Source organism: Phyllostomus discolor, chromosome 7, assembly GCF_004126475.2.
Source record: "Phyllostomus discolor isolate MPI-MPIP mPhyDis1 chromosome 7, mPhyDis1.pri.v3, whole genome shotgun sequence".
Lineage (NCBI taxonomy): Eukaryota > Metazoa > Chordata > Mammalia > Chiroptera > Phyllostomidae > Phyllostomus > Phyllostomus discolor.
The window spans coordinates 133,645,017-133,672,271 of NC_040909.2; the positions used below are offsets into that span (position 1 = coordinate 133,645,017).

General features: G+C 57.0%; 1 protein-coding gene across 1 annotated transcript; it reads right to left on the reverse strand.

Moving 5' to 3' along the window:
• Window positions 1–205: 205 nt before the first annotated feature.
• Window positions 206–27,255, reverse strand: OC90 (otoconin 90). Its single transcript, XM_036031432.1, has 15 exons — window positions 27,048–27,255; window positions 23,086–23,178; window positions 19,962–20,027; window positions 18,722–18,778; window positions 16,589–16,763; window positions 13,870–13,982; window positions 11,790–11,918; window positions 11,594–11,640; window positions 10,822–10,867; window positions 8,756–8,833; window positions 6,945–7,004; window positions 5,799–5,915; window positions 4,638–4,809; window positions 3,126–3,232; window positions 206–742 (listed from the first exon to the last, which is right to left on the reverse strand). The coding sequence occupies exons 2-15, from the start codon at window positions 23,129–23,131 to the stop codon at window positions 441–443; spliced, it is 1,515 nt and encodes a 504-aa protein (XP_035887325.1). The 5' UTR covers window positions 23,132–23,178; window positions 27,048–27,255; the 3' UTR covers window positions 206–440.

Here is a 27,255-nt window from a genome sequence, read left to right on the forward strand (position 1 = left end):
GGGAGAGAAGAGGGAATTTCAGGGGGAAAGGGGAAGGGTTTGCAGGAACGAGTATAAGGACACATGGACAAAAACTAGGGGTGGGTGGAAATGGGAGGGAAGACGGGAGGGTTGGCTGGGTAGGCTGGGATGGGAGTAAAAGAAAATTGTACTGCAACAACAATTTAAATTTAAAAAAAAACAAAGCCAAAGGGGGAAAAAACCATTGATTGGAGTATTTATTGAGCCTCCATAGTGCACTACAGAAAGCACAGAACCACACCGGTTGTGCCCTCCCCACACGCACGTGCAAGTGTGAGCTGACATGTCCCAGTGCCTCTGCAGAGGTCTCACTGCCTCTCTTCCCTTCGTGCCCCTGCCCAGGGGAGGAGGCCGTGGCCCAAAGACGTCACCGTAACAAGAAGCAGGACAACAGGGTGCTCCTCATTTTCTCGGGGGCTCTATCTGGGGCGGTGGGGTGGCCCGGCCCGCACAGGACCGAGTGACTTCCCCAGAAACCTGGCTCTTCTCGGGTGTGCCACGTGGGGCTCAGCCTCCTCCTCGCTGCTGTCCTCGGAGCTGGAGCCCGGGGACGGAGCGGAAGGCCCGCCCTGCTCGCCGTCCTCGCAGGGGGCCGGGCTGCCCTGGCACTCCGGCCTGCCGGCCCTCGCCAGGCTCTGGTTAAAGAAGGCAGCGGCCATGCACTGGGCCGCCGTCTGGTCGCAGGCACAGAGCAGCTTCGCGCACAGGCTCTGCCCGGCACCTTTGAGGGGGAGAGAGCGGAGAGCAGGCGTGAGAGCCGGCACCACGGTACGGGAAGGCCTCCGTGGTGGCCTGACCACTTCTTCAGCCCTGGCTGGCCTCCCACCCCCCACCTTGAACCTCTTGGTCGGCACCCAGCGCACCCTGACTCCGCTACTGGAAACACTCCCAGCCGTGTCGTCCCGATTCACTCACGCTTGGTGGAGCGCCCCTGAGTGTCCCTGGGTCCAGAAAGCTTCCTTGGGCCCCAAGGCTCAACGGAGCATCTTTCCTGCAGGCTGACCTCGAATGAACCCCTACTGTGTTTATTTTTTTTTTGCTCCACCATATTTCTTGAGTGTTTTCGTCGCGTGCAGCGGGCGTGGGGGTGACAGCGTGTGTGGCCCGTGCAGAGTGTGTTTCAAGGTGCTTAGGCATAGATGAGCTTTCTGCAGATACCCTTGCCGTCCGTAGTTTTCAAAGAGGTGTCTGGTCTGTGGCAGTTCTCTCATCTGATCCCACCATGAAGTGCAGACCAGCCAGGTGTTTTCTCATCACCCTGCCCCTCCAGGCCTCGCACACCAGCCCTTGCAGCAGTCCCAGAGCCGTGCGTGTGTGAGCAGCAGGAAGAGGCGTGTACGGCAGATGCTCACGTGAGCCTGCTTCCTGGAGCCATTAAGCCCTTCCCCCCCGTGCCCAGTGTCAGGACGGCAGGGAGCCAGCTTCCAGGCCCCTCCTGTCTCATCACCTGTCCCTGCCCCAGGCGCAGGACCCTGAGCTCGGAGCCCACAGGGGTCGGACGGCTCCCCTGGAGCTCTGTGGGAGTTCACGCCGCACATGCGTGTTCTGGCTTCTCTGAGACCAGAGGGACGGGGGGGCCTTCAGCTGGGCGGGGGAGACCTCGTGGTGTGATGGCATCACATGACAATATAATCTGATCCTGTCACTCGTGGGCTCTCCACCTTCCCCTGCGTGGCCCCTTGTCCCCCATAGGACGGAATGTCCATGTTTCAGTCTCGAGTTTATGACCCAGTACCTGTCCATCCCCCCCAGCCTCACCTCGCACTTCAACAGCCTCCCCAGTGCCCACTTTCTCTGCCTGCAACGCAGAACCACACTCTGGCCCCACGCTGCCAGGTGTCCCTGGCATGCTATGATTTTTCTTGCTTCCTTCCCTCTTCTCAGGACTTCCACCGCTGGCACGGCCATGCTGGGAAGGTCTCACCTCACTGCCTCTTCTGGCTTCTCCCTAATGCTCCACCCCCCGCCATACTCGGCGGGCTCCAGCCCGCATTACCCACGTGCCCAGACACCTGCCCCACCTGTTAGCACTTAGGGCATGGGATTAGGAAGTCCCTGGCTCATCCCTCTTCCCCCCAGGCTCTGAGAGATTGGTGGCAGGGATCGTGCATGCTCGCTCCTTTCCTAGCTCCCGATGAAGGTGTGTTGGGTAAGCAGATAATTGAGGGGATGGGTGGATGGATGGTGAGTGACGTGGAAGCATGGAGCTCCTGGGAAGTGAGAGGCACATGATTCTAGAAGGCGGGACAGATGGCATGGAGGTGCATGCAATGTTCGGAGGAAGGAAGGGGGACAGGGGACTGCCCACCCGCCAGGGGTTCCCCAGAAGAAATACAGATGAGGACGAACCCTCGCTGGGCATTTCCCTCTGTAAACTGCAAAGCCTCTGGGAAATGCATGCACCGAGGAGGAAGAGGAAATGGAGTTGGAGAGGGTTAGACAGGGCCCGTGCTGGAAGCAGGCCGTCCCCACCTGAGGCCCTGAATGGAGACGGAGGAGCCTCCAGCTTCCAGGATAGAGGGGGGTTGCACCGCAGGCCCACCTGTCCCCTCGGCCAGGACCACTGTCCCCCTTAAGGGGCCCCCCAGAAGATTTCACTTGGGAAAGGGTTCTGCCTCTTAGGAAAAGAGAGCCACCGGCATGGTTCAAGGTCCGAGGCACCGGCAGTGTGGTGTTACGGCCCCAGCCCAGCTCTGTCACTGACTTCTACCTGAGCGACCTGGGACCTCGGCCTCCACCTCTGCCATCTGGGGGGCCTCCTGGTGCTGTGTCCCCACGGCTGTGGGGAGGAACTCTGCTAACACACAGCAGGAACTTAGAACCACACGGTGAGCACTCCCCGCACGGGGCTCCGATGCCTGCTCCCGGCCTGCGCCTCGCCAGCGCTGTGACTCCGGGCAGCTGACTCAGCCTCTCAGATGTGAGTCTCCTCCCCAGGGCAACAGGGGGCCTGGTAGGTGCCTCGAAGTTAAGAAGAGCATCAGGTCACAGGATGAAACCTGGGATGAAGAAGTGCCAGGGGAAAGCATGCGTGGGCACGCACTGTGGTCATGGCCTTGACCTGAGTGAAGAAGTGACTCCCTGCGCAGGCGCGTGGCACTTACACTGGGGGGCGCCGTCCGCGCAGCCCGCCGGGGACGGAGGAAGCCTCTCGGGCAGGCAGCCCAGCCTCCTCACCTGCCGCAGGCAGCAGCGGTGAGACCAGCAGCACCTGAGACCGAGGACAACAAACCCCTTAGTGCCCAGAGCTCGCGGCTGCCCCACAGCGCCACACGCCCGCCTCTGCCACACGCCCTGCCGCAGCGAGAGATGCCGGTGCCCCCTTTCCGGGGCGCGTGGGGCCCACGTAGCCACGGGCCAGGGACCACCACGCACGGCTGCTCAGGGTGCACGCTGCACCAAAATGCCACATCCAGGGGACACATCTGAATTCTAGAAGTTCTTTTTTTTTTGTTTTGAATTTTACAATCCTGTTGACTGCAAAGAGGAGTGATGAGCATATTTATTATGATAATTTTCCAACAGATGGAAACTAAGGGCCTTGAGGATGGGCACCAGTTGTCATTGACACAGAGGCACGACCTGCCCTGGCCACGGCCCCACGCCCCACAAGCTTGTACAGAGCGGACAGGTAGTCCCACACCCACAGGCTGCCCCACGGGGTCCCCAGCCTTGAAAAAGGGGCTGGAGGGGCTACCTTGGGCATAAAGCAAGACCTGCATCTGGAAAAGGGCCCAGCGCAGAGCGGGACCTCAGTGGGCACTGGGGAAGGCGTCAGCGCCGTGCTCTGAGACCCGGGCCCTGGCGTGGGTGGGCCAGCGCCCGCCTGCCGTCAGCCCTGAAGCCTCATCCGCCACTCTCAGCTGCACTGCTCCGACTCATGTGCAGGCTGAGTCCCCATCGCTTCCCCTGCTTCTCCCCACGCATCGGTCATACTGCGTGGGCTTGTCAGAAAAGTGTCCTCTTTCCCTGTGCGAGCTCCTGCTGGGCACAGGGAGTGTGATCTGCTCCGTTCACGTGCCATCGTTTTTGTGTCCCCGCCACCGAGCCCAGTGGCTGGCACAGAGCCAGAGCTCAAGGAATGGGGGCTGAATGCACATGCGCATGAATGAATGAATGAATCAGCGAATGCGTGAGGGCAGTGAAAATCCTCCCTGAGCAGTGAATACAAACTTCAGATAGAAAACTCACCAGCGACACTTAAAAGTCGCTGAGACCCTAATTTCACTGTGGCCTTGGGTAGAACAAATCAACCGGAGACCCTGGCTGCATATGTCACTTGTTTGCAGGATAGGCAGAGTTGGGGGCCTCCAAAGTGTCTTTGCAGAGTGACCCCCCCCCGGGTGGCTGGAGAGTCTTTGTGGTACAGCCCCAGACCCCCACCTCAGAAGGCAGGGATCTGTCTGGCTGCCCCTTTGTCAGTGGATGACCCCAGGGAAGTGACACTCAGCCCGTCACGGGGAAGACGGGCCTCTGGGGGTGATGAGCCCCCCTAAGGGAGACAGCCGGGCACCAAGCTCTTTGTGAGGCTGAAGGTGACAGCCAGGGCAGAGGAGGGCTGTCGCCACTCACCGCAGCATCTGTGTCACTGGCCTGCCACCCTCGGGCGACCCTACCTGTCCAGGGTGTCCGCTGGTTCGCCGCCCCCTTCTCGCCCACAGTAGCAGCCGTACGATTCAAACTCCTCCGGGCACCGGGGCGTCAGGCAGGAGAGCATCTCTCCCAGCTGCGGCATCGCCTGTGTGCGGTCCTCACTCCCCAGGTGCAGGAAGGTGACCCTGTCACAAGCTGGGGAACAGACAAGGACTCAGGAGAGCCAGAAGCCTCAGGACAGCGTTCACAGAAGGGGGGAGGGGCCGGGGTCACCATGGCCCCTAGCCCTCCCAGGAGCCCTGTGCCCTCCGTCTCGCCCCACCACTCCTCCGGGAGACTATTTTGCAACTGGTCCCCTGTCTGGGATGAGCTGTCGTTCAGAGAGAAGTCTTCCTCACTGGGCTCCCGCTCTGCCCAGAGCCCTCGTGACATCCCCTTGGGCATGGGGACTCGTCAGGAACGAAGATGCTCATTGGGCAACATTTTATTGCTGAGTGGAGGGATGGGCAGGACCCGGCCTCCTGGGGGACTCCTGGTGGTCCTCTCTCGCTGCCCGACTCCATCAGGTTGGCGCGCACAGCCTGGTGGAGCTTGTCTTCAGAACCTTGGTTTTCTGACTCTCTCTCTCCCTCCCCATCCCCACGCTACTGCCCTCCTCCTGCACTGGGCAAACCCGGTCTTCACGGGTCTGGTGGGAAGAACCAAGAAGGTAGAGCGCCTGGGCTCGGCCTCCCTCTCAAATGCAGCTGCCCCCCGTAGCTCCGCATCACACACATGGAGGGCTGCCCAGGCCGCACCGGAGTCCTCCTCCGTGTCCCGCTGCCTGTGGCCCCATGCAGGTGCATGGCCTTAGGTGAGGCACCCCGAGGGAGGAGAGCCATGGAGGGCGGTTGCTAAGACCCAGCACTCAGTTCTGCCCAAGAAACCAAGACGATGCCAGGCCCTTGCCCTCTGGGCCAGTGCGAGGGGGAGAGCGCTCAGTAGGACCCTCCTTCCCCGGCCCGGCCTCCCGGCAGCTGTGCCGACAGAAGTCCATCCTCTCTGAGTCCCGCTGGCCAGGGGCTGGCCCCCTTCTAATCGCACCAGCATGACAAGGGCACAGTACGACACAGTGGCTTTTTCACCAGCTACCCAGAGCCCAAGGCTGGGAGAGGACAGACGCTCCTCTGCCTGCTTCTGCTCACCTTTCCCAGTTGTCCGCTCGGGACCACGTCCGACAGACGACACAGCCAGCCCCGAAGACTTAGTGCTGGCGGGGATGACGGTCCCCCCTCTGGCTGTGGTGGCGACCTCTGCGGACCCTGCAAATGCACGACTTTACAGCCCACGTTCAAAGAGTGACCCGGGAAGAGCAGAGGGGCACCAGGTCCAGGCCCGAGGCAGACGGGTGACTCGGAGCAGCGGAGCAGCGGGGCGGGGTCCTCAGGCTGGGTCTGCAGGCGTCAGAGCAGACTCTCGGGGGGCCGGGGATGCTGCAGGTATCCCGGGTTTTCTGTGGTCACCTTAAATCTGACAGGGGGCTGTGCTGGACCCTCCGGACGGCAGCGCATGGGACAGAACGGTCCCTGTCAGGCCCGTGTTTGTGTGGTGCTCACTCCCACGCACCTTCAAAGTGAAGCCCCAGCGCAGTGTTGATGAGGGGACAAGAACGATGGGGAATGAAGCCAGCTCCTGGCCCACAGTCACCAGTGGGCAACCAAGACCGTTCCAACCCTGCAGACACCGCAACGGCGGCTCAGCGCAGGGTCCCCGCCGTGGCCAGCGAGGCTGCCGGGACCTGGCTCTGCCGCCCCTCAGACAGGCTCCCCGGCCCCCGCGGGATCCCCCTGGGTGCTCCTGTCCCCCATCCCCACCTGCCTTCCCAGCTGGGGGCAGCCAGGTGTCCAGCCCGGTCTGGCCCAGAGGAAGGGACGGCAGGCGCTGGGCCCCGCCCATCTGCTGACCCAGCACAGTTCTGGGCGCCGGTGGAGGCCCAGGCAGAGTCGCTGTGCAGATGCTTGGGGGGGAATGAGGGAAAGTGTTTCCAAATATTAAACGTGGCCATCTTTACCATGTGAACTTGGAGGTGATGTAAATAGAAAATTAAATAGAGCTTTCTGTATTTTTGTAAGGCCTCTCCATAGCAGGTAAGCCTCCATGTCCCTCTATGAATGGGTCGGTATTTTTATTTCGTTCGTCTTTCTCAGGTGCGCTAAAGGTGAGCTGGCTCCCTGGTTTCTCCCACTGTGAGTCTGGCATCTTCTCCAAGGCCTCCTTGCAGCACCCCGGACTTGGTACACATAAAGGAGGCAACAACGCTGTCAAAAGCGGGAGGAGCCAGGTGTGCTTACCTGGAGGGGTGGGGGTGCTCACAGCTGCTGTGCCTTCCGGGTGTTGCAGTGGTTCTGCTCGCAGAAAAGAAGGACAGGGTGAGTGTCCCCCCCAGCAGCCTGTCCCACCTCCTTCTCCAGGGCAGCTCCCACCCCACTGGGCCCCGGGGGGCAGCGTGGCCTTTGCTCTGCCCCTGGGGGCCTCACAGGGGAGCTGGCATTGGCGGAGCCACCGCTGAGCCGAAAGGAGACGCACCTCCCCCCACCCCGACACACACAGAGGCTTGCTGGGGAACTCAGCTGCAGGTGAGTCTGTTGGAATTATATATATATATATATATATATATATATTTTTTTTTTTTTTTTAACAGAGAAGAATGAGGCGGAACTGTGTGACTCCTTTAGCTTGCTACATGCCTCCAGGAAGGCGGCTGAGCCTCTGCTCCTCTGTGAAATGAGTTTATTTACTTTTTACCAGCAATCAAGCTCATACTATGCTACAGACTGAGTGCCCGTGTCCCCCCAGATCCACGTGTCCGAATCTTAGCCCCTCATGAGTAGGTGTTAGGAGGTGCAGCTTTGGGGGTGATCAGGTCGTGAGGGTGGAGCCCTCATGACTGGGATTAGTGCCCTATCACGGGACCCCAGAGAGCACCCTGGTGTCTTCTACCACGTGGGGACACAGCAGGAAGACCACTGTCTACGGATCAGGAGGGCCCTCGCCAGACGCTGGACCTCCAGCCCCCATGACTGGGAGAAGCACATTTCTGCTGTTGATAGGCCACGCAGTCTGTGCTCCTTTGTTACAGTAGCTGAAGAGACTGAAGCTTATGTACTACACGCCAGCTACAGCTCCCAGGGCTTTGCTCATACTGCCTGAGTAACCACCCCGTGGGTGAGCACAGTGCTCGCCCCCTTTCAGTGATGAGAAAGGTGATGCACAGGAAAAGGGAGGTCCCTTGCTCAAGGTCATGCGGCTAGGAAGTGGCAGAACACAAACCCAGGTCACCTGCTGAAGTTGACCCTCTGAACCACAGTCTAGGCTACTATTTTACTGCTGACTGCTGGCTGACCCACAGAGGGCCAGAGATGGCCACTCCAAAGATGCTTTGGAGAGGAAGGAACTGCTTGAAATTCCACGTGTCAGAGATCAAGACTATGATGGTATTGTGTGCACACCGGGCATTTACTAAGGGGACAAAGAGAGTCTGAATCGTTCTAAGCTGGGGCAGTGGGTCTCCTCAAAGACGAAATGTACAGATTCAGAAGTTACAGAGCACAGCCCTGGACCACCCCGGGCAGATGACCCTGCCCCTTGGAGCTTCTCCTTTAGCTGTCAAGTCGGGGTGAACAACCAGGACCAGGGAAGAATAACTCACAGAATGTTGTGTGTAGGGGCTTAGAAACACGCTAGCACATGGAGGTCCTCGACAATGTCTCCGCCCTGGAACCACTCTTAGTAATTAGTAAGCAGTTATGACCTGTGATTTGTACTCATTACTACAGTATCCGTGGTTCTTCATCGCCACAAGCAAAGTAAATGGTTAGGTTAACCCTTCCGATGGCTTCCCGGCTTAGACATTTCTGGGTCAGGGGTCGTGCTCCGTGAGTCACTATCACATGACCCAGAGAAAACAAGTCTTATATAGCCCCAAGTCTGGAGTGAGAGACCCGTCCAACAAACCACTTGCTGAGTGACTTGGAACTTTTAACCCCCAGAACCTCAGTTTCCTGCGTTATCTGCAAAATGTTATAGTAATACTTCCTCAGGGCCCTAACAAACAGTGGTCACCCAACTGAATGCGAATATTTATTTAGATGGCATTTGTCCTCTGCTGTCTCCTGGAGTCCCCTGGGCTTACTTGTCCTGAGGAGAGTGGTCAGTTGGTCGCCTCTGGTCTCAGCAGACACTGCGGAGAGAACCCGCCCCATCAGCAACCAGTCACCGATGACCAGTCCAGCCCAGCACCTCGGCCAGGCCAGGGTCGCTTGTAAACACGATGGGCTGGGAGCGGAGGGACTGAGGGGAGGAGGCCACGGCAATCTGATCGGGCGGTGAGCGTGTCTGGGTCTTGGTGCTCTTTCAGTTCCGGGTCAGTGGCCAAGGGGCCAGATCAGGGTCAGTCCTGGGATCAGGCGAGGAAACCAGCCAGTGGGAGAAAGAGCTGGCATTTACCCTGATTGGATCAGATCCTTGTGGGAGGGAGGTTATTCTAGAAGGAAGCAAGGACCCATCAGAGGCCTGAGTCCCAGCCCTACCACTCGGTGCTGCATCTTGGACAACTTTATCCGTCTCAATCTACCATCTCAGCATGAAGGTCCATACAGCTGGGCGGGCATTAAATGAGACTACGTGCTTTAGGCTAGTCCTCCAGTGTCCTGCTAGACAGGTGGTGTGTGCTGCTTTTACAGTTCCACTGGAGCTTCTGGAAGAAGAGGCTGGCCCAGAACCTGCCCATGCTCTCTCTCATTCAATCTGCTGCCGCCCTACAGGACAAGTATAATCAGCCCTTTTCAGGGGCTGGTAAAGGATGGTCTGGCCCTTGGCGTGTTTTTGTAAATAAAGTTTTATGGGCACACAGCCACAGCCACAGCCAGCTGGTTACGGACTGTCTACGGCTGCTCTCCTGCTAGGGGGGCAGAGTTGGGCAGCTGCAACAGAGATCCTCTGTCCAAAATGTTTGCTGTCCAGCTCTTTACAGAAAGGTCTGCAGTCACCCTGCTTTACGCCTGGGGAGGTTAAACCACTCTGCCGAAGTCACACAGCTAAAAAGTGGGAAAGCCTGGATTGTATCCCAAACCTTCCCGCCACCCACACGTGACTGCTTCATCCCGTGGCGGGGATGCACTCACAAGCCCTACGGTGTTTGCTCACAGCCTGTCTCACCTGCACCTGGGTGGGGGGGTGTCGATGCCGCATTCAGGCCACGGCCTCTCCGGAGGGCACCCGTGTGCACCGACTAGGTCTCGGGCATGAGTGCATGTGTGCTGGGGGCAAAGGTGTGTGCATCCACCGCCCTTCCCCAGCTGGACTCCAGGCTCCTTGAGGAAACCTGTTTCCTTTCCATGTTTCCCAGGTTCATGCCACAAGGGGAGGGGAGTTCAGGCGGGCGACAGTGGACAATGTACCAGCTGGGGACTATTTGGGGATTGTCTGATGGGCTGTGAAGTCTGCAGCATTTTCTTTCATTTAGACTGGAAGTCACCGGGAGTGGTTACTGCTTGGGCAGGGCATCTGGTGAAGCTTTGGTGGGGCACAGGTGCCACTTCATGTCTTTTCTAGACCTGGACCCAAAGGCACAGGCTGTCCTGGAGCTCTTGAGGATGAGAAACCCTTGGACATGGACATGGACATGGACATGGCCAGGAGTGAGTCACACCTGGTTGCCTCTCCTTACTGTAGCAGCAGCAGCAGCAGCAGCCACAGGGGGGAGAAACAAACGAACTTCCAGGGAGACGTTGGGCACTGTGACCCCCTGAGGTGCAGGGTGGCCAGAGTTAACACCTGAAACTACAGGGTGCCCAGCTGAACTGGGATTCCCGATGAGTAGCAAATGCTTTCTTAGGCTAAGTGTGTCCCGGAATTTGCATGGGACATACTTGTACTTAAAAGTTGTTCGCTGTCCATCCACAGTCCAACTTCAGATGGCGGGGGGGTGGGGGGGGGGCACTCTGCACTTTCTCTGACAGCCCCACCGAGCTGGAGTCGGAGTGCGGGCGAAAGCTGGACAAGTGGAGGTTTGGGGTCAGGAGGAGGGAGGATTGGTGCTGGAATGTACTGAGGCTGACCCACTGCAGGCCCAGGCAGGGGCATGCAAGGGAAGGTGATTCCAGCAAGTAGTCACATGCTATCATCGAAAGGGGCATTTGGGTCGCATGCCTGTCCCTCTGAGCTCACCTTCTCCTGAGAGGGCCAGCAGGCCGCTGTCTGTGGGCTCCGCGGGCTCCACGGGCTCCACTGAAAATAGAGAGCCCCCAACGGCAATGAGTGGTGGGCACGGGGTCAACACCAAGGGTCTCAGCCAAGAACAGGCTGGTCAGGACCAAGAGGGGGTGTCATTCCTCTGTCTTAGGGTTCCCTGCCTCTCGTACACCTCCCAGAATGCAGGGGTACCCAGAAGCCCCCAGCTCAGGAGGGACTCCAGGTGGCTCTGGGTTCTGGGGGAGGAGGTGACGCTACCGAACACAGGCTGTGACGGTGAAAGGGCTGCGTCCCCTGAAGGAGGGGGGCTGTGGCGTGTGGCACCCTGACTGGCGGAGATCGCTGTTCTACGGGGAGGTGGGATGGCGGAGAGGAAGGAGGCTGGGCTCAGAGAATGCCTGGAGATGCAGCGCACACCCCACACGCATGCACACGCACATACACACACGTGTGCATGCACCAGGCACATACCATACCACGCGTGCACACGCCCAGAGATCCACCACACACACCCACGTCAGCTCCCTCTTCACCAAACACTGCAGCGCTATTTCTGGGGAAGAGACCCCAGCCCAGGAAACGAGGGACGCTCTGGGAAGGTGCACCTTGAACTCCCCACCCCAGGTACCCGTGGCGCTGGGACTCAGAGATCGTGGGAACTTTGGGGAACAGGGAATAACAGGTGTATAACGCATGCCGGTCCACCAGCTCCCATCAGGTCCGAGTGAGAACAGCCCCCCTGGGAGGCCTTACCTCTGGGCAGAAGGGTCGTCAGCTCCTTCCTGCTGGTTGTCTCTGTAAAGGAAACCCACAGAGAGTGGGTGTGCAGACCGTGAGGAGATGGCCTCGGCCCCTGCAGATACACAGCACCCACACCAGGGGCCCACAGCAGCTCCTGCCCCCACCTCAACCCTGCCAAGGATACAGGGCCGGTGTCTTCCTACCTGGAGGCTGAGCCAGGCAGAAGGCGGGGTCCAGCAGGATCAGGGAGGAGTTGATCGTGGACTGGGCCAAGCACTCAATGGCGGCCTTGTCGCACGTGCACAGCAGGCGCTCACAAGGGTCCCTGGACTCTGTGCATGGGGCAAGGGGGGCAGAGCCAGCTGGAAGAGCTCACTTGGAATCCCAAGAGGTAATGCAAACTCCAAAGCTGAATTCCCGCTCTGCACTGCCCATGCCCCACGCCTCCCCTGGTCTCCTCATCTCCTCGGGTGCCTGCTCCACCTCTTCAGGGGTTGGGTGGGTCCAGTCTGGACCCCTGTGCCCTCCTGTTCTCACACACTCACACACACACACACACACACTAACACTCACACGACGACCCATCGAGCCATCTTATGGGCTCTGCTGTCATCCTGTTTAGAGTCTGCCATGGCTCCCCCTCCCCGCTCCACTGTCCTGGCCGCTCCGTCACCTCCTGTGTGGGCTGCATCAGTGGCCTCCTAACAACTCCCTGCCGCCTCCCCGGCTGCTCAGTCCGGTCCCACCGAGGAGCCAGAGCAATCCTTTGGACACTTGGGTCACACCGTCACGCCACGGTTTTTGTGTTCAGAACCCCCCAACTCAGTCAAAGCCGCTGATCCCACTCCTTCTCAGGCCTCATCTCCTTCTCCCTCCCCACCCCATTCCTGACTCACTGGCCCCCCATTTCTCAAACACGCCAGGCACCTCGAGCCTCGGGGCCACGGGTGCTGATTCATCCATCTGCACTGCCCTTCTCCCCAGTACGCCTCGTCTCTGCCTTGGCTCAACCGTCACCTTCCCTGGGAGGCTGCTCTTGACCTTCCTGCTTAAACAGGGGCCCCCACCCCAGCCTCCCTGTGCCTGTCCCTGACGGACTGTCCTGCACAGCTCCTGTCACTATCTAACAGATGTAGCATTTGTTTCTGGTACTTTCGGCATCTAACAATGATGATGTAATTATAGACCATCAGGATGTCCCCAGTGCCTGGACACTTGTCTTGGACTTGGTGTAGGAGCTCAGCACATTTCTGATGAATGAATGAGTGAATGAATGGATGAGTGAGTGAGTGAGTGAATGAATGAGTGAGTGAATGAATGAGTGAATGAATGCATAGTGCCTTCAGTGTTCGCTGTGTGCCTCACCTAGTGACTTACACCCATGCCTCTCCTCACATCTTTCTGGAAGCTCCTTACTCTAGCTTGTCCTTGTCACCTGGCCTGTGGAGTCCCTCTCACCTGGATTCAAACCCTGGCTCTGCCACTTAGCAGCCATGTGACTCTGAACAAGCTATCTAATGTCTCTGTGCTCCCTTCTCCTTGTCTGGGAGCTGGGAATAATGACCCCCGTCTGACAGGGTTCTCTAGGAGATCAGAGTTGTGGTGTATAAAGCGTATGGCACATAGTAGGCACTTCCACAGGGTGGCTCCAAGATGGTACCACCAAGGCACCATGCTCCCCCCCACCCGCCGCCCTTGCTATTCTCCTTCCTCTGCCCAGAGACATGAAACAAAATTCCTGGAGTCACACAGCAGAGCAAGGTGGACAGCTGATTCTTACAAACCACCACCAGGGCCTTCTTCACGCATCACAGCTTCTCTCTCCACTCCCACCATTGAGTTCCTAACACACACCAGTCACCACGCCCACTCTTTTACGAGCATTATTTATCTTGCATAACAAGTCTCTGAAACAGATGTTCCCCTCCCCATCCTCATGAGGTTCAGAGGAGGTCATAATTTCCCCTAGTCACACGGGATGTGAGTAGCCAACTATTTGCCCTTCCCAAGCTCCCAGGGTTGCTACAAACATGAACACTGTACATCAAATGATCTGCTGATTAACTATTGTGTCAACCCAAAAAGCAAGTAGTGTGCATCTACTGTGCAAGGTGTAGGTGGTGCCACAGAACCAGCTCTCATGGGGCCCTATGTATAGATGACAAGGATGCCAGTGGTGATGATGATGAACTTGACCTCTGGGAGCCCTTGGCCTGGTCCTGTCTGGGGCCTCTGAACAGTCTTCTCTCACCCAGCACCCCGAGGACACCTAGAGGTGCTCACCGCATGTGATCTTCTTGCTGACGCAGTTGATGTCCGTGCTCATCTTGCTGGGGTCCTGGAGGCAGTCCGTCTCAGCGGCCTCCTCGTAGCACCTGCGGTGCTGGAAGCAGCATCTGTGGCAGGAAGGGGCGGGGGCAGGAGCGAGGCAGACAGCCCGCGGTCACCCCGTGTCTCCGGATGGTTCCTGGCGGCGGTCTGTTTCAAACAGTGCGCTCCCACACACGCACACACACTCACACACTATTTGAATTATGTTGCCTAGGCAGCAGGTGCTGTTCCTATTGTGAGCCTTTACATAGGTGAGGGCTGGACGCGTGGGGCTCTGTAGCTTGCCAAGGCCAAGGTTGATCACAGAGTATAGCCGGCATTCCATGTGGTCAGCTGGCAGCAGCACAGAGGAGGCCAGTGGAGACCAGTGGAACGAAGAAAAAATATACAGGCAGCTGATGACCTTGGGCAAGTTACTAACTTCCTCACATGACATAACTCATAAGAATTTGGGGAGATTCAAGAAATCATCCATATAAATCCTGCCATGTGGTAGGGGCTCAAAACTTGGTAGCAATTATTTTTGCAACCCGGTGTGCAAATTCAAGGTGGCCATACCCTGTCCTCCAGGAGTTTGGAAATCCCCACCCTATCCACTGAACAGTGCAACGTAATTGAAGTTGAGTGGGACCCACGATCCTGCCAGGTTCTCGCTGTCAGCGCTTTGATCATTCTTTTGGGGCTGGAGGCAGTGATGAATTACTGCCTCGTTGCTTTGACTCCCAGGTTTTCAAGGTGTTTTACTAATTAAAGGAAGTGCTAAGGGAGGACCCGAAAGGAAAACGCTGCCAGAAAGGGCCCCGGCACCACACCCCTACAGAGCCAGCCTCCCCCTTTCTGCGGGTCAGCGAGCTGGCTCCAGGGTTGGTCCGCTCACGGTCCCGGAATGGGGCTCTGCTCTCCGGTCCGGAGGTGACCTACCCCTTCTCTTGGGGATTTGGAGATGGGACAGATCTGTGTTTTCATTTCAAAGCCATTCGTCCTTCTCAGTCAAGGACATATCACTTTCTAATCAATCCATTTATTTCTTTTTCATCTCTGAAAAGCAATTAGAAGTTGACCACCCGGTCAATCAGTTGATTTATTGAGCTTTCTGGGCCAGCTGCTGAGGTCCGTGCTGGGGCTACAAAGCAATACTTCTGTATAGACCGCCCTCAGAGGATGTGGAGTGGGGTGGGAGACACGTGTGTCCACAGAGGCTCCCACGTGGTAGGAGCAAGAAAGGGGAGCCCGGGTGTTGGGGAGCCCAGAGGCTGCCCTGATGCATTCGCAGAGGGGCTCTAGGGGAGAAACGCCAGGGAGACCAGGGCTGCCCCATGGATTCCAAAGAGGAGTCCTTTCCACTTCTGTGAGCCTGTGTGGATGAGAACACACACACGCCCTCACACTGGGTCTGGGCCCCAGTGGGGTGGGGACGTGGTTCTGGGAGCAGGTCGAGACCTGCATCCCATTTCTCGCTTCCGTACTACTGCTGCTACCGCTGTTGCTATGGTTACAACGGCTGATACTACGGCTGCAGTAAATAGTAAACAGTGATAGTAACTGGCACTATTAATGCTACAACAGATACTGTGCCTACTGATACTACTAGCAGGATCCTACCAGCACGTTGCTGTTGCACCACCATCGCCAGCACTCCCCCGCCACTGCAGCTCTGCAGCGACTGTTACTGCCACTGCGGCGGCTGTTAATGCTGCTGTCACTACTGCTGTCATTCGTTACTGTCACTACTCCTGCTCCAGCCCTCCTACGGCTTACTCTCGCTTACTCACTCATACTCTCGGGTACTTAATTAGCCAGGCAGAATCCCAACCTCTTTAACTCGTACTTGGCCACTTAATCTTCAATTATATCTCTATAAGTTTGGCATTATTATTACCTCTATTTTATAGGTCAGAAACTGGAGCACATGGAAGTTCAGTAACGTGCCTCGGGTCACAGAGCCCAGGGGAGCAGAGGACTGGAATTACTGGGTCGTAGGTGATATGTCAAAAACCCCTAACGGATTCCACCGATTTTTCCTAAAGGCCCCTCCACCTGCCAGGGTCTGTCTGGTGCATCCTTGCTAACACTTGATGCCTCCAAGATTACAAATCTGATTGCCAGTCTGATGGCACCTGCTTCTAGTTCACTCCCCTTGTGTGTGGGGAGGGAGGACACCCTTACGGGGCACTGATTGATATTTCCTCTGCATCCCCCACTAGACACACACCTCTCTGGGGCAGGGATGGCATTCTGTTTATATTAAGTGTGGTGTTCGCATATTATTGGTATTTGGTACACGTTTGTGGAAAATTGAACAGAAACCTATCCTGAATCCAAGGCAGTTCTCAGGATTTATTATGCTTAGGAGTCACCTGGACGGATTGTTTAAAATCCAGACTCCCGGGTTCTCCCTGAAGGTCACCTGAGTCACTAGATCTGGGCGGGGTCTCCGGAACCTGCCTTTTAGCGTGCATCTGGGTGGTGGACCCGAACTCGGAGACACTGAAATGAAGTTAGCACACTGGACGTAACATAGGGTCTTGACAACTTCCTAGGATGCGAGCAGATCACGGACTAACTGCGATTTAAAGGTGAGGAGAGCAGCCCCCCAGCAGGGAGTGTTCTGTGCCCCTGCCCTGCTGAGCACCAGCCGGCCCGCCACGGCCTCCCCTGGGGTCCTGCTCACCTGTCCGGTGCGTCCACGGGCGGCCCTTCCATCTCAAACCGGCAGGCGCAGCCGTAGTCTTCCAAGTCGCGGGGGCAGAGGCCAGCCACGCACCTCAGGCCGCTGACGAACTGCAGCAGTGCGGGGAAGTTGGTGAAGACGGCCTGCAGCCAGGTGAAGTGGGAGCCCAGGCAGTCTGGAGGGGGGGGGAGCAGGCCGGGTGCTGGCAGCCAGAGCCGGGGAGGGAGCCCTGGCCCGCGACTTCGTACCGCGCAAGGGGCTGGTGCCTCCTCAACCTGCTCAGCACCTGCTGTGTCCTCAGGGCTGTGCTGGACTATTAAAGGGGAGTCGGTTTATGAGCCGGGGCCCCTGCTGCTTGCCCACCTAATAGCCATGATCCCTTCTTCCTTGCCAACAAAAGTGACAGTACTCAAGGAAGGGGAGCCTTCTCCCCAAGGCCCCGGGGAGGTCACACGATCACTTGCAGCTGGTCATGGTCATCCAATGGTCTAGGGTTGAGTACCTGAGTACAGAACCCAGATGTGGCCAAAACAACTTAACGGAAAGTCTATGAGAGGCTTTGGAAAATCCCTTTTCTCCTAATAAAGAATAAAAGCGTGTAAGGAGATCCTTTTGATCTATACCGTTCTCCTTCCTTGAATGTGGGTGAGGATGTGCTGGCTGGAACTGCAGCAGCCACTTTGCAACCATGAGGTCCACACCTCACACTGGAAAACCTATAGGCCTGGGGAGCAATGGGCCAAGACAGAACGAGCCTGCTGGGTCTCAGACCGGCTTTGAGCTACTTACTGCACCAGTCCTGGTGCCCACAGATGGCTTATGTGAGATGCTTAAAGAACTTTATTATTTAAGTCACTGTCGGTTTGCTGAATGGATCCTCAATGATAGACTACGGACACTGGAGACCTGTAAGTCAGTGCAGGAAGAGAATAGGTATGGATGGTAGTAATTTGGGGGCACCTACTATGTTCCTGACACTGTGTTTGAAATAGCACAATAGAGTGATGCTTTAGAAAGCATTCGCTTTTTCTCTTGTCCTGTAAACCTCATGTTAATCACACGAAGGCAGGTGCTATTCCATCACTTTTGTTTCACAGGTAAGAAGCTGAAGGTCAGAGCCATGCCCGAGGTATCCACCAGTGACAATAACTTGCCCTAAACAAAAATGCTCTTGCAAACAAAATGGGTGTGAAAATGGTGTCCAGTTCTTTGGCTCTAACCCTGACCACCCCCCATCTCCACACCTGCTCTTCTGACCAGAGGGCCAGTGGGGACTGAGTGTGGGACCGAAGGGCACGGGGTCACAAGAGGGCACTGGGGGGGGGGGGGCGGTTCAGAGCTGCCTGTGAGGACCCACTGGACGGACCCACAGGACCCAGCCCTGATGGTTCAGCTTCTTCCCACCTCACAGAAATGTCCTTCCCGTGTGTTTTATTTCGGCACGTCCTAAGCAAAAACATGAAGCAACGACTCTGCGCTAATGAGAAAAGCCAGGCTAAGATTTGTGTGTGTGTGTGTGTGTGTGTGTGTGTGTGTTTATGTAAACACATGTTTTCACTCAAAAACCCCCAGGCACCTCCCCTCAGTCACGTGTGCAGTCAGATGCAGTCTGTGACCAGCGCTGCCTAATTCAATCGCAGCTCAGAATCTTTTTGGCTCGCGTCCGTCGTATGATCGTCTTATATTTTCAGTAACTTAAGTAATCAGTGATAGAAACCACTATGGTAATTCAAAGTTGCTTAATAGATATGTTATTGGTAAATCGAATGCTTGATGCCTGTTGGAATTCTTAGGTCTTAGGCATAGTTACTAGTTGGGAACAGAAAATAAAGTTACTTGGGTGCAGGGAGACTAAGGTCTGGATTCAGGGGAGAACTTCTTTCTTTCAGCCGTGCGGCCTTGGGCGAGTCCTGAGCCGCCGTTTCCTCCCCCGTAGGTGGGCTACTGGGCGACTCGGCGAGGCACCCCGCACTCAAGGCGCTGCCTGTGTGCCCAGAACCTGGACCGAATTCTTTGGAGCTGGCTGGGGGGCCATGGGCGTGCGGGGATCAGAGACCAAGGTCATTTCCTGAGATTCGCCCCACCCCTGCGCACCAGCTCTGGGGCCTACAGCCTCACTCAGCCCGAACTTACCGAAAATTTCGGACGCGCTTTCCACATTTTTAAACATGCCATTGAGGAGCGTGACATCTAAGCGGAAGGAAGAGACAACAGATTACACCCCCCCGGGTGGAGAGTAAGTGAAAACCCTTTCCCTTCCTCTGAGGACAGATTTGACCCGGGGCTAACGTTCCAGGAGCACGGTTACCACAATAGAGACCCGATAAGATGTAACAACACCTGTGTCACTAGGCAACGCTGCTCCATGGTTAGGAACACAAACACGAACAAAGCCCTGGGTGGTCAGGGGCACCTGGACCGGTGGGAGCTGTAGGTGAGCCATCAGTGCCAGGCGGGGTGACTCTGGGGCAGGCCCCGGGCGCCCCAGAACCTGCGGCTGTGAAGTTGTCACTAGAGACACTGGTTCCTACGGGGAATGGACCCTCTGGGCCAGGGGGGACCCCAGGGCGGCCCTACCCGGGGCTGCCGGGCTCTGCGTGGTCACTGCCAGGCCCCTGTCGCTGGGGAGGGATGGCCACCAGGGCCGCCTGGCACGCTGCTTCCTGGCCCAGGTCTTCTAAGTGCCCAGTGTGGCCCGTGAGTTTAAAGGTAGGATGTCCCGGGGGCATTGGCCTTCCCTTGGGGACCGTGCCATTCGGAGAGAGGCCACCTGTCCCCTGGGTCTGGGTGGGACTGAGCACTTGGACTGCAGGAGCCGTACGCAAATCATTGGGCCCACTCGGCTCCCCGCCCTGAGAGGTCGGATGTGACCCTTGAATTCGGGGCTGGCGGCCAGCGAGTTCAGGGTGCGTTAAGTTCTCCAGCGATGGCCCTGTAAGAACCTGCCCGAGAGGTCCTTGCAATCCGCCCCTACGAGAGAGTGTCCCCTCCCCCTGGGACATTACAACATCATCTGTCTGTCGTCACTCTGCTTTCGGGAGCTCAGAGCTCAGGTGGAAGCTAACACACCAGTCACCTCTGACCCTTGTGACCAGTCACCTCTGACCCTTATGATCAGACCGTTCATTTCCCTTTGGTTTTCCCTTCCAGCTGCCATTTCTCTCTCGATGGGAATTTTTAGTATTTTGTCTCGAAGGAGAGACTGGTGGTGGGTCAGCCTGCTGAGGGAGAGGCTTTTGAATCCCTTCACCCACAGACGTCGCCACAGTAAGTGGTTTTGGGGCATAGTCAGAAGGGGGCATTTTCTTTGCCGCCGCCCTAGGCCACGCTCTACCCAGCTCCGTCTCCTAAGAAAAGTCCAAAGAACACTTACTGATGTTTTTTGAGAGTCCTGGCAGCAGCTCCTGCGGCCGGTGGGGCGTGTCCAGAGGGTGGCTCCCTGCGCAGGAGGAGGTGGGATTGGTATGAGCGCGGCCACCACCTGCCGGCTGGGCTGAGGCTGGGTGACGGCCAGGGTGGTGGCCGGATGCCCGTCAGTTCAGTCCTACGTATATCTTTCCGGCACCTGCCGTGTGCCGGGTCTCAGGGGTAGTAGCTCCTAAAGACAGCAGCGCAGACTTTCCAGGCGGGAGGGGGCTTCAGTTCCATTTGCGATCTTGTCCCAGGGTCCTGGGGACTGCTAGGGCGCACCTGGCATCACTGCCCAGTAAGCCCACTGCTCACTGTTTCACATCACACCAGCCAGCAGCTAAGAATACTTCAGCGGCAACTGTCAACTCTTTCCCACTCCTAGATAATGACTTCCCGGGCATTCCTGGTGCCACGGGTCTTTAAGTTCCTGCTCTGGAGGTGAGGGACGGTCCCGTGGCTATAATGTGCTAATAGGGGACACTGGGCCCTCACATACTCCCCCTAACGGTCAGGATATCGACACCCACACACTTTCATTGGCAACGGACAAAGTCACCCTGGCTTTGAAACTGCTCATCTCAGGGGACTGGATTAGCTGACTCACGCAGTCCAGAGGGCAGTGGGGAGGGGGTCAGAAGAAATGTAAGGATAAACTTCACCACAACAAAGCTAATTCTGACTCGGTGGGAGAGGGACGTGACTGGCATTGGTACCGTTCTTGCTTCAGGTGGCAAGTGTCCGCTGCACCTCTCACCCTCTGCCCGACCCCGTGAGGTGCGTGTTAGCACAGCATTTTACGGACAACGAAACTGAGACTCCCTGGTGGAGCGCCGGCAGCTCCGACCAGGCACCTAGGCTTTCCTTGCCCTGGTCCCCGCCTAGCTCGGCCCAGCCACCTCCTACCTCGACCCTCATCTCCTGTGCTGCTGGAAAGCTTACGTTTTCTGGACACCCAGCTGCCTCTTGTCGCCCTGCCTTTGCTGTGCCCGAGGCCCGGGGGCCTGCTCTTCTGTCCGCTCTACTCTGCATTGCCAACTCCTTCCAACATTTCAGGGCTCCGCTGGAAGCTCAGGGAGTCCCGCCTGGCCCCCGGCCTGGGCGCTTCAGGAGCATTTCCCTGGCCCCCCCAGTGCCAGGCTTCCTTCTTTCCTTGCGCTGATCACCCTGTGCTACAGTGACCTGCCCGTGCAGCTGCTTCCCGCTCCACGGGGCACTCCCTGAGGGCGAGCACGCTGCCAGTGGACGCACGGTCGCTGTCTGCTCAGCGACTGAATGAGTGCACCGCGGCTGAACCAGCCACCGCAGGGCCAATGAGTGATGCCCACCAGGAACACAGACTCTTAGTCCAGCAAACATTTAGCAAATTTAGGGGACGTCATCTCTAGATGGCAGAAGGGTAAGGTCTCTTAGTGGTTGCCAGTGGGATGTCCCAGTGTTAAGTGTTGTACCCTGAAGATCCATCAGGAAGGCACTCAGCCTGCCTTTGCCGGGCCCCGCCGCCACCCCCAGGGGTTCTGGAGGGAGAGGGAGCCTCAGAGGACAATGGGGAGTGAGAGCCTGTATCTCCGTGTGCCGTGGGGCTGGTGCAACAGACTCCATCGCAAAGCTCCCTGAGGTGCGGAGCTGACGGTGCACGTGGGAGGCCCGAGGGTGCCTCCGTCTCCTCACACAGGTCTACCGCCACCTCGCCGGCCAGCCCCTGCCTGCCTTCACAGCGAGGAGAAGAGGGAGACCGGCGCTGCCCCGCTGTGTGGAGGGGCAGACAGGCCGGCAGCACCCAGCCCTGCCCCGGGGACGGCAAACAGCCTGCAGGGAGGCCGTCTGCTCAGTGAGGCACCGAGACCCTCCCTATGACACACACACCTGACGCGTGGTCTCAGATTCCGACTCAGACCGCCCTGGGGGCAGCCATGAGGGGGCACAGGAAGCTATAGAGTACTTGACAGTTTTGTCACCAAAAACGAGGCAGGTCAAGTTCATGGCTGGAACTTGATCCAGTTGGGTTGAAGTCTTGGTCAAGTTCGAGTGGCTGACATACAAGCCCCAGTCGCACTAACAATCGGGTCCCAGTTCATGATAAAAACGATGTCATAAGGAAAAAAGTGCACTCGGAAGAAGTAATGAGTGAACGGGAGCCCAGCTACCTCTGCAGGTGGCTGGTGTGCTCTGCCCGAGAGAGGGTCCCGGGTGCTGTTTGGAGGCATCTGGGCCTGGCGGGAGACCCCGAGTCCTATGTGCAAAGGCTACACTGTAATTTCCACTTCCAGGCTCCAGGTAACAAGCAGACCTCTTGTGCTGTCCACACTCACTTGGGTCATAGTCAAGAATAGTGGTCACTAATACTGTGGACCCATTTTGCCTCACTCTTATATTGGAATGTTTGGAAGGGAGGCTTATAGCGGGGGAGTCCAGGGTGTTGGTCCGGAGTTCTCCTGGATGTGAGAAGGGAAGGGAAGGACGCCCAGGCAGCTCCTTACTCCAGGGCCCGACCCTCTGCGGGAAGGAGAGCGGTGAGCCGGGGTGTTGGAGAGCTACACAAGCGTACAGACAGGGAAGAAAAGCAGACCGCGCCAGAAGACGCAGAGTTGAAACCAAGACTCCAAGGGAACTTGAAATGACTGTTCCAGGCTGCCAAGAAGTGTGCTTCGGTGACTAGGTTTTGGTGGCATGGGGCCCGAGTTTAGGATGTGGGGGTTGTGTGTTCCCCCTTTATACTGGCCTTACCTCCAAAGGGGACAAGAGCTGTCGCCTGTCAGGAAGGCCACTCCAGGGTCATCAGCAAAACAAGGGACAGTGGCCCGTGAGCAAAGGGGAAGCAGGTGCTACCAGGTGGAGAGAAGATTGCGCACCTTGCCTTGGTCCTTCCTGGCTCCCCACCTCATCTGTCATGCACTATACAGCACGCTCAAAAATATCCAATGAATTAAACTCACAGCTTATCATTAATGTTTGACTTCCATCACCCCTCAGGCAAGGGGATAAAGCAGACATGGGCAAATCAGATGAAGTTTGGCAATGCGTCCCAGGGCTCAGGGTAAGTGATTACACACTAGGGCAGAAGCACAGAGTAGAATACCAGTACTCACCCACACCGGGGGCCACCAGCATCCCTATGAGGAGCAGCACAGCCATCACCGGAGAGCCCAGGGTGGGACTGAGGCGCCACCAGGAGCGGCCTTCTGGGAGAGAAGCCAGTGGAGTGTGACAGGTGTGCTTTCAGAAATGCCACAGGACCCCTTGTCCCACCAGGCAGAGAGCCCAAGGACAAAGCCTGCAAAGCTTTCTGTTCCCGCTTTGCCCCTCACTAACACTGTGCCATTAAAGAGACTCAGTTTATCCATCTGTAAAATGGAAACTTTACTAGACGCTCCTTGAGGGCATGTTTCATTCATTCATTCATTCATTCATCGGGCACATTGCAGGGATCTGGGGATGCATGGTGAGGAATGCACACTCCTCACCTGTGACTTGTTCACAGACTAATGGGGAAGGGAGGCAATTGAGCCAATGACCCGCTCTGACTTTGGCCAATTGAATTTCAAGTAACCCACGCACGGTGCCACAGCAGCATCCTGAATGCCTATTAGCAGGCTGACTTTGAACCTTCGTACCATCACCTGACGTGAGTAAATCTGGCCGTGGCGTGCCGGCGCTGCCTGCCAGCAAATTATGTTCCACCTTTCTCCCTTTCCTTGGCTTTTCAGCAATTGGAACACGTTGTGGCTGTCCCGGGGGTTAGAGAGACGTGTCTCAGGGGCAGCCAGGGGGAAGGGGCAAGGTGGGCAGCGTCCAGGAGCCCACCACATTTCAACTTAAGCTGCTCTGCGCCCAGGTCAGCAGCAGGCACTTCCTGTGCTCAACCGTGTATTCCACAGGGAAGGGAAAAGCTTCAAGACCAGAGGGATTTTGGAAGGACATTCACTTCCCAGAAATGTCCCTCCTTAAGGAATGCTAGACGGGTGGTTGACCGTGACTCTCTGGCTTTCGAGCATGTTTTTAGGACCAAGTGTGAGTGATAATGCAGTGGGACCGCATCACCCCAGTGGCACACTCAGGGCTGCTGGGTAAGGTTGTACATGTTGTGCAACATGTGAAGTATTGCATCGAGCAAGCAAGCAGGGGCTGAAATGCAGCCAGTGCTGCACCCGCGAGCTTGCCCTTTGCAGGGCTGCAGCCACATGCAATGAGCTCCCCCCAAGGCAAAGTCTGCCCCGTGCCCTGGCGGCTGTGCATAGGCGCCCAGGGCTGCCGTGGGCATGCCGCCGGTGGGCAGGGCCTGGCATTGAGGAAGGTGTTTCAGAGGAGAACACGCGTGTAGGATGTGAGGTCACTACTCTATGGACCCTCCCCTAGAGGGCCTAGCAGCGTCTCTGGTGGCTGTGAACTAAATGTTTGTTGAATGAATGCAAAAGAGCAGGGTGGGAGTTCTTCAGGATTCTCACTCAGCTCGAGCATTCTCTAATGTTCTGCTGATGGTCTGATGTTGCTCAGGCTGAATGCTCTGCCTGAAACCTTTTTGAGCCAGACAAATTCTTAGAGCAGGTCCACTTTCAAGGTTAGGCAGGCTCTCTGCTCTCTGCAGGGGTTCATATCTGAATGACTGCGTGTCACGGCCATGAACCCCGACTAGAAACTAGGTGCGAGGACTGGGATGTCTCTAGATAGAAAGTGACACGCCCTGGAAAGCCCGTGCATGGGTGAGCAGCTGGTGGCCTTTCAGAAGACCCCACTGAAGTCACGCCCGCTTGCCTGAAGCTGATGTCCATACCTGGCACTTCCTGAGTGGGGCTTTTTATTGTTACCAGCACACGGTGGGAGAAGCCGGGCCGTCTGAGCTCAGAAGAGGCACTGGAATCTTGAGTCCAAACTCACATTTCACTAATGAGATCATTGGGCTCAGAGACTGGAGATTGAGGGTGAAAATGTCCCCCTTCTCAGGTCCGGGGCTCATTGTAACGACGGTACCTGCCTTAGTAGTTCGTTGTGAGAATGGAATGAGTGGTCTAAGCAGGACATTTGCAACAGAGCCTGACGGACAAAAACGGCTCAGGAAATGTTCGCAATGACAACCACTGTGTCCGGCACTCGGTAAAGGTTCAATAAGTAGCAGCTCTTACAAGAAAGCCCCCAGTTCCTCGTGGACGTTGGAGCCCTGTTGGGTGACATGGGGAAGGTGGTCGGTTCAGCACGGTGCCTGTGGTTGGTTCTTTCTCGTGTGACTCTCATTTCAGGGGACATCCCCCTGGTTTGTCCTGATGCTCAGAGAAGACAGGCTGAAGACGGGGTTTATTGGAATTGCAAATGCATTTATTGGATTTTCAGGCATATATTTATTAGAATGCAAATGAGGAAAAGTGATGTTCTTACAGACATGTCCTTCCCTCAGCTCTAATATAATTTTTTTTAAATAGGCTGTGGGAAGGGAGAGTGGGGAGTTCGTGCTGGACAGCGCAGAGTGTCGGTTCGGGAGGATGAAAAAGGTCTGGGGTGGAGGCTGGGGCGGTTGCACAGCCACGTGAGTGTGCTGACCGCCCCTGAACAGTGCGCTTAGAAGTGGCTACGATGGTCAGTCTTATGTTTGCATGCTTTCCCACACAGAAACAAAGTAAGTCAGACCCTATTTCTTTAAACACCCTGCCCTTTCACTTATCAGGTTATTCTCTGTGCCGGGTGCTGCACCAAGCTTTCTCCGTGCGCCAGCTTGTAAAGAAACCCTAGAACTTGGACCATCTCACGCCTCACTTTCTAGGTGGGAAGCTGAGGCTCGGAGAGGTCCAGTAACCGGCTGAGACTGCCTTTGCGAAGAGGCACCGTGGTAGGGGGGCTGTGGTGCCTCAGACTTCGAACTGAGGTCACCCGTCCATGGGTGTCACCTTGCACTGCCCTGCTGACCATCAAATCCAAAATCAGCAGCCTAGCCATACTGCATGGAAGCACTAGCACCATTCTGGGTGACGCTTGCTTGTGAGGCCCCTCAGGGTGGCCTGCCACTCTCTGGAATGTACTGTGACCCCGTGGTTGACCATCCCCAGCTAAGAGTTAAGAAAAGGGAAATGTGGGTGCAGCCCTGAGCAATGGTGAGGGACACCCCTATCGGGGACATGCACATTAGGGTCTGGGGGAGAGACAGCCAAGGGCAGCTGCTGAAATCTAGCACCTTCTGTTGGTCGAGTCAGGGGCTCGACCCACACTTGGGTGTGGGGCTGTATCCACCTGGAGGAAGGACCCCCTTTTCCTCATTTGCTCAAGGAAGCTACTGGGCTGTCAGTGTCCCTGGGTGGGGGGGTTGGGGTGGACAGGGCTGCCTTGTGGGACTGAGGGGTCCCCAAGTCCCACATACACTGGCTGCATACACTGGAGCCCTGGTTCACCAAGCTCTGCCCAATGACCGGCCTCACGCAGTGCAGGCATTGTCTGGGAGCGAAGCCTTTGTGGCTGGGCAGACCTGGGGTGGGGTGGGGCTGTGGGGCTCAGGCTCTGCCTTTCCCTCGAGGGCCCTAGCCAGGCTCTGAGGCTGCCTGGAACTCGCTTTACGGACAGTAACGTGTCCACGTGGTGGCTCTCCATCCGGGCGTCATGAGGGTTAATGGCTAATCCTTGTGCATGGGGGGTAGGGCACCGTGCTCGGTAAGGCCGGCCATCATTAATGATGATTCTATTCCCACACAGGCACCCTGGGCAGAGTCACTGGCCCACACAGGTCCGCAGGAGCCCCACTGGAAGGTGTTTTCCCGGGTAAACACACCCACAGTTGTTTCCCTGGCATTGCCTCCCCTTGCACAAGGGCTCGGACGGCCTTGGCTTTCTGGATACGTCCCAGAGTCGCAGCCAGGTCTCAGAGCACCCCCTCCCTCCTCCTTTCTCTGTCCACCCCCCTCCCTTCCCTTCCTCTCTCTGTCCTTCCCTCTCTCCCGACTCCCTCGCTCCTTTCGTCCATGTCTACCCTCGTTCTCCCTCCCTGTCCTTCCCTTCACCCCATCCTTGCCCCCTCCATCCACCCCACCCTCTCTTCTTGGCTCCCCACCCATCAGAAGAAGGGGGCGCCTACCGTGCAGGTCCCACTGGAAAGCAGTTGGATGTATGATCCTCGGCTTTAAACAAGATGGGTGCTGAGTCCTTTATACCCCAAGGAAAGACCCTGGGTCACGTGACCCCACCCCCTCTCTCCTCGACAGGACAGCCTTTCATGAACAGCGGCAGGTGGGCTGCCTCCGTGGGGGAGGAGGCTTCCTAAAGCTGCGGCTATGAGCAGGTGC

Bases quoted from the DNA above. Each gene is read 5' to 3' on its own strand.
- OC90 (XM_036031432.1), bottom strand. From the start codon at position 23,131: ATGGCTGTGCTGCTCCTCATAGGGATGCTGGTGGCCCCCGGTGTGG. The intron at 11,919-13,869 runs GTGAGCACCTCT...CCCCATGCACAG, and splicing joins CAGCAAGAAGATCACATGCG to AGTCCAGGGACCCTTGTGAG. The intron at 743-3,125 runs GTAAGTGCCACG...TCCCCCTCAAAG, and splicing joins CGCGGACGGCGCCCCCCAGT to GTGCCGGGCAGAGCCTGTGC.